At 37.5% G+C, this 6,596-nt stretch overlaps 1 protein-coding gene across 1 annotated transcript in view; it reads left to right on the top strand.

Annotated features, from left to right (window-relative positions):
- Positions 1–3,811, top strand: part of CAMKMT (calmodulin-lysine N-methyltransferase) — a 360,601-nt gene extending 356,790 nt beyond the window's left edge. The window contains exon 11 of the mRNA XM_034764427.1: positions 1,759–3,811. Coding sequence (XP_034620318.1) covers positions 1,759–1,836 — 78 coding nt within the window. The 3' untranslated portion in view covers positions 1,837–3,811. The remainder of the gene's footprint in view (positions 1–1,758) is intronic.
- Positions 3,812–6,596: the final 2,785 nt, after the last annotated feature.

Here is a 6,596-nt window from a genome sequence, read left to right as displayed (position 1 = left end):
GGTTAAAAGTAGCATGGGGGCATATGGTTTCTGTCACATCCCCAAACAAGCTTTATTTAGCCTATATATTACTTTGGGGGCTTTCCTGTATAGAGAATTCTTCATCCTATGTATTACTGTACTTGATGTAGCTAAGTGGATCAACTAACACAAAACTAGTCTAAAGGAAGTGCATAGAAATAGTAGTATTTACCTTTTCCTTCCTCCAGGAAATTATTCAGCTGTACTATCCTCCCCCAGTCCAAATATATATTTGGGTGCTCCTTTTCCATTCCAACAAGCAAAAGAGAAAGGTTCAAGAGAGAGAAATTGGCAGATGTATCCCATTCATTCTGGGTTTGTTAAAGAAAATCTGTTGACTAATTTTGCTGGATTTCTGTCTTAGTAAAATAGTGGAGTTCATAAAACTCTATGCTCTGAATAAAATATATAGTTTGCTGGTGTAAAAGCTGCCAGGATACTGTGAAATTGATGAGTAATCCTGTGCAAACAAAGTGAACCACCTGTGGTAAAGTTAAAGATCTTGGGAAGCAGATTGTCATTACTTTAGTAATTATATACAAACACTTCTTAGTAAAGTGGATTAGAATTTAAAGAATAGATCAGCTTTATGTTCCACTATGAAAAAGGAAAAGTGTGTTAATTGCTAATGGACAGCAGCTTACACTGAGACACGTCACAGTTGAAGAATATGATATGAAAAAGACCTTTGGTGAAATAATTTTAGTAATCATGTGACAGAGACCAACTAAAATCCTTAATTCATTCCATGGAGAAAAAAGGCATAACAATGTTGATTAAGAACAGTATTGATCTTTAATCTGGTATTTCTTGTGTTTTTCTGATTTGTGTCAGTATTAAATGCACATGTTTGCATTTCCCCCCTTTGACATTGTATTTAAACAAATGATAAAAATATAACTGTTTTTTTATAAAAAGTAATATTTGTGGGAGAATCATTTATGGGAGAATAGTTCATTTATCAGTATAATATGTATTTATATATTCTAAATGTATTTACAAGAATAACTTTAGCTGAATAAGCCATTCTAGTCAACTGTCTGAATACACGTTTATAATTTAAAAAAATATTTTGAGTATATATCAGAAGTGCTCACATAACCTAGCCCTAGCAGTGCAAATGGTTCTGCTCTAATTACTGGTGCTGCTATAATTCTGTATTAGTAAAAGAATTTTTGAATTGCACATCATTAATAAATAAGACATCAGAAGCAGCATTATAGCCTTTGAAATGGCTTAGGCCCATATAAACCTTCCTGTTGTGTCAAGGTATTACAGGGGTCCCCAAACAGTTGGTGATCTTAAATACTAAATCTGCTGCAATACTGAGGCACTACGGGGTAGGTTAAGGATGAAGTTTCAGCCTTCATACTGAATGTCCTTGCTTTGTGGATTTAAGTCAGACGCTAAATCTCATTTGAATCTAGTTTAATTAATTGAGTAATGCATTAATTTGTGAATATATAACTCAGACATTTTTATAAGCAACATGCCACTTTTTCTTCCTCATTTGGAAAAAATGCACTTACAAACCTGTGATAAATATTTTGATATACAGTCCTGTAACTGTGATAGTATTTGACATTAAGCTTTTTGGCTGTTTTAAGCTGTTTAATCAGTTGTAATATTGTTCACACTAAAAAATACAGTTAGCTAAGAAGTAAACATCATTTTGTGTCAGTAGTTTAAAAATGTGTTAACACTGGTTTGCTTACTTGTTCTATTTTTTATTTGCAGTTGAAAAAAGAAGAAAAAGATACATATGAAGAAAACATCCATTACCCCTTTCTTCTTGTTTTAACCAAACATGAATAGAAGATGAAATAATTTTTTTTAAAAGGACAAATTAAAACTAATTATATGTGTGTGTGATTTATTTTTTCTGAATGGCTATCATAAAATATGATAAGGAAAATTTGTTTCATTTATTGCAGTGAGGGAACCTTGTGAGACATTCTGTATGTCATTTTAAGAACTTATTTTTCTCAATTATATTTCCACCTTAAAAAATGATATGTATATATTTACAAAGCTCTACAGCTAGTTTTCCTTCTCTCTCCTGCCTTTCAGCTTGCATGTTTGTTAATCTCTCTAAACATGATTTCTTTGTTTGTATTTGAAAACACATACATCATATGCTTTGTGGTTGTATTTGACCAGTTGAAAGTACTAAAGCTTTCTCATTCACTTAGGGAGCAAATAGTTTCCTCGAGATCTTTAAAAAGTGCACACATCACCTCATAGATTTTTCTTTTGCCTTTCTTGAATTTTCCCTGTTGATTCTTCTATCCATGCAAAATTGAAATGTTCTGACTTGTTTGGGTGATTTCTTTTTTTCTTTTTCTTTTTTCAACAGGGTACTTTTTTCCACTGTAGATATATAAGAAATTATGCATCAGACAAAAGCCTCATAAACTGACCATTTGTCCTTTGGACACAATAGCTTGCCCAGCCCTCTGCTCCTCCTCTCCAATTATGTGTGATTAGTCTCAGTGTGTTGTGTCAAGAAGGGGGAGTGTGCTGAGTGCTTATTATCTGGTTAGGTACAAGAAGAGCACATTTAGGCTCTGACTATGAATGAAAAGTGAGCCTTTATCAGGACTAAAATCTAACTGCTGCTGTTCTACAAACCTCTCTTTAAAAATAGATCTTGTCCTAAGACATTCTGAACGCTATGGCAACTAGGGAATTTTCTTTTAAATGCAATCAAACAATCATCTTATTCAAACTAGGTGTGTATTGTGATATACTGTGGTTCAAATGTTTTGTAAATGTTTAATATAGCACTGAGAAAGGACAGCTGTCCTACAAAGCAATATGATCATATTCTTCTTTTCTAATGGTTTAATAAAATGTTCTAATGATTTCTTGAAATAGCAAGCCAGATCTTTAAGGAATCCTGCACAATCTCTTTAACCAGAACACTTTTTTAGAATGATAAAAAAACACAATCAGATACTTAGTATTGTTAAATGTGCAGTTTCCTATTGAAATACATTAAAACAATTACATTTGGTCAATTCTCTTCCTCTCACATTTAACAAACTGAGCTGTATGTAAACCACTAGCTTATACAAGTTCTTTTCTCTTCAGTACTATCCTCAAACAAATTTTTTCATCACCAGTTTGCATGTCCTTGTATTCAACACTTTTTATGCTCCATTAGAGCACCTAGATGGATCTCAGAAGGCATAGGTCAAGTCGCAGTTAGATCATACATTTCTTTCTCACAAAAACTTGAATTGCAATGCCAAGTGATGGGCTAACATCACAATAACAGCAATTTATTCCTCTTTTGATAAAACAGCAGTCTATTCTCCGTATTAGATAAAGACCAGAGGCAATGCAAACCAGCCATTTATCCTAGTAGTTCAGCAGTAGATCTCCTTTATGGATGTTGTGGGTTTCATGTTCAAACTCTTGATAGAAGAATATTTTCTGATAAGAAATAAGGAGCATTTAGGAATAGTTTAAGGCTGTTGTAAAGATGTTTTTCATCAGTTTTTGTTCTGTTTGGACATACAGCAAAGGACATGTTTTCCCTAAGGAATGGATACAAGGAAATCTTTGTAACCAACAAAGAAAAGCCAAAGACATGGTGAAATATGAAAATATGTAGATCCTGTCTGCTTTTATAAGAAGGTCTTGAGAAGATTCTTTACAATATAATCTAATAAAGACATATAGTTGCCAGAAATAAAACTATTGTAATTGGAAATGGCATATTTTGTTGTTTATTCCTCCAGGGAATAAGCAGGTTTACTAAAATGAACAACTAGTTATTGCTTTTTTTTAAAAAAAAAAACTGTCAGTAGTGTTAGTACAAGGTGTTGCACTAGGTACTGGCTATCTTCCTTTAAGAGTCTACTTGATGGAGTTTTACCAAAGAACACATCTGGGGTTTGATTCTGCAAACACTTACACACTGGACCTCAATAGTGAGTATGGCTACTCATGTGCATAAAAGCTTATAGGATTGGGCCCCTAATTTGTAATTTTCTACTGATAATCAGCATTAGGTTAAATATTTGTTCATTTCAAAATCTGTACTGTAAAGGTATACAGTTGGAGGGGTTTCTTGTGTGTGTATTTTAAGTATTGTTTTTTAAAGGACATCTCTCAGATTGACAGTCTTTAGAAGGTACAGTTGATGGGAAAAACTTTCTGATTTCTCAAATTTTAATAAAAAGGCAATGATTTTTTAATTAAGATGCTAAAGATCTCTGCTTAAAGATCACCAAAATAAGCTTATTAAAAATAAATGTGTCAAAGTCCTGTGTGTGTCCTGCCTTAACTGCCATCTATATGGCCTCTGATACTGTGTATTTTTAATGTGATACAGATTGCTTCATTCTTTAAAGGATGAATATTAGGTTTGCGTAGTTGATGTTTGTAAGGCACTCTGAAGATGGTATAAATGCTAAGTATTATTAGTCCTATGTTATTTTCTTTGGCAGCCAATGGGAACATTTTCCAGCTATACAGAAAGAAGGACAGGAGACACTTCATATGGTCTGGGACTACCCAGCAAATAAAAGTGTACAGTGTAGCTAACTACATGATCATTTCAGCATCTACCTGGGAGGGCTTCTGCAGGCCCCTCTCTTTTTCCATCCAGGTCCCCCAGGCTGGGACCTTACCATCCTCCTCCCACCCCTCTGAACAAGAGTTATGATGGGCTATAAGAAAGGGAGTTGGCTCTCTGCCATACCAGTCATAGGAGCCCCCGCTTCCCCCCTTTCCACTCTTTTAACCTGCACCTCCTTTAAGTCCTTTACCAGGCCATTTATATGATCACTGTAGCCCTTCCCTATGGAGCACCCGCATTGGGCAGCCACCCCACACTTACATAGTGAGTTGCAACATCATAGCCTAACTCCCTTCCCTACTCACCATAACAAAGCCCTTCCGAACCTGCTGTGGGGAAGGCGAAAAAAGCCCCACTCCACCTTGGCCAATCTTGATGGTAAGGGAAAAATTCCTTCCTAGCCCCTGGAGAAAGGAACGGCTAGTGTGATGTCCACAGCAGGTCCTGACCAAACCTGGTATTTTGCCACCTGCAAGAGGATGGAGGGTGGGTGCTGCTCCGCCTGACCGGGGAAAAAAGGGCTTCTCCCACCAGGCTTGCCCCTTTTCATATCCAGTGGGCTGACCCACGCCCCCTTTTGCAGCAGCTTCTGAGCTTTGCTCCCCCTACCAGCCATAAAGCACTATTCCCTCTTTCCCAGCAAGCCAGAAAACTTAAAGGTGCAGTGCGGTCATTAGACTGATGTAAGTTTTCCTTTACATATATCATGAACTTCTGATGGAGATCGCTTCTTCCTCCTTAATCAGATTAAAATGGCTGATTCTCATCACATTAGAATCTGTTGCAGTGGGAATGATTTTGTATTTCCTGGCAGCCAGCTATAATCTATAGACTATGAAATGCAAAAAGCAGTACTGCTTATATGAAAGAAAAGTCCACTTCATCCAAAACATGTAATATATCTGTATTTGCATAGGAGATCTTGACAAAGGTACCTGAAAGAAGGGGTGCGTGAACAACTTGCACAGTGGGGGTGCTGAGAGCCATTGAACCAAACTGTAAACCTGGTTTATGATGGAAACCACTTCAAGCCATGGGGTGGGGCAGCACCTCCAGCACCTCTAGTTCCAGCACCTATGCGTGAAAGGTTATGATGCCAATCTTTTTATTAACATTTTGATAGAACATATAAATAAAGCTTTACTGAATTTGTGAGGAAGGATGGTCTTATGGATGAGGCCCATGTCTCAGAGTCAAGAAACATTACAACTGATACCAGCTCAGTTGTAGAATTCCTGTGTGGCCTTGGGCGGGTCATATAGGGTGGCCTGGCTGACATGCCTGTGTTGGGAGGGAAGGGGGAGTAAGATCCTGGACAGCCTCTCTAGACCTTGAGCGTGGCAATGTATGGGTAAGCGAGTGCTTCATGCCCATTGCAGCTTCCCTTCACTGTCCCCCTGAACAAAAGGGCAGGGAGTAGGCAGAACCTTTGCTCCACTTGTGCCAACCAGTACCACTTATTTAGCATGAGGGGGAAGCAACCAGTAGTAATCTGCTACTGACCAAGGCCTTGAGCATTTCACCCTGAAGCAAGAGAGTAGCAGCCACGTTCCTCCCCTTACATGGGGCAAATTGTAAATGCACGATTTAGCCTTCATCTTTTGGTGCCTCCCTTTACTTATCGTTAAGAATGGGGAATGAGGAATGGCTAAGCTGAATCAATTATTGCTTGCAAAGTGCTTTGAGAGCCTCAGGTGGAAGATGCTGTAGAAGTGATTTCTGTGGAGAGTAGCCATATCTAGTAGGTTTTCCCCGTCAGAATTGGCAGGGGCAGAATTTGTCATTCTGTACTTGTTGATTCCGGTTTTAGAGACAGCTCTTCACTGCCATATTTCAACAGCCTGAGGCCTGCCCTCAATTGACCAACTTATTTTAACAGATTGACAAGCTTGGTTTCAAATGCTAGCTTTCATTGTTATTATTTGTGTTATGATAGCACTTACAGGCCCCAACCAAGAGTGGGGAGCCATTGTGCTAGGCACTGTAC

This window comes from Trachemys scripta, chromosome 3, assembly GCF_013100865.1.
Source record: "Trachemys scripta elegans isolate TJP31775 chromosome 3, CAS_Tse_1.0, whole genome shotgun sequence".
Classification (NCBI taxonomy): Eukaryota; Metazoa; Chordata; order Testudines; family Emydidae; genus Trachemys; species Trachemys scripta.
This window is presented reverse-complemented; position numbering and strand designations above follow the sequence as displayed.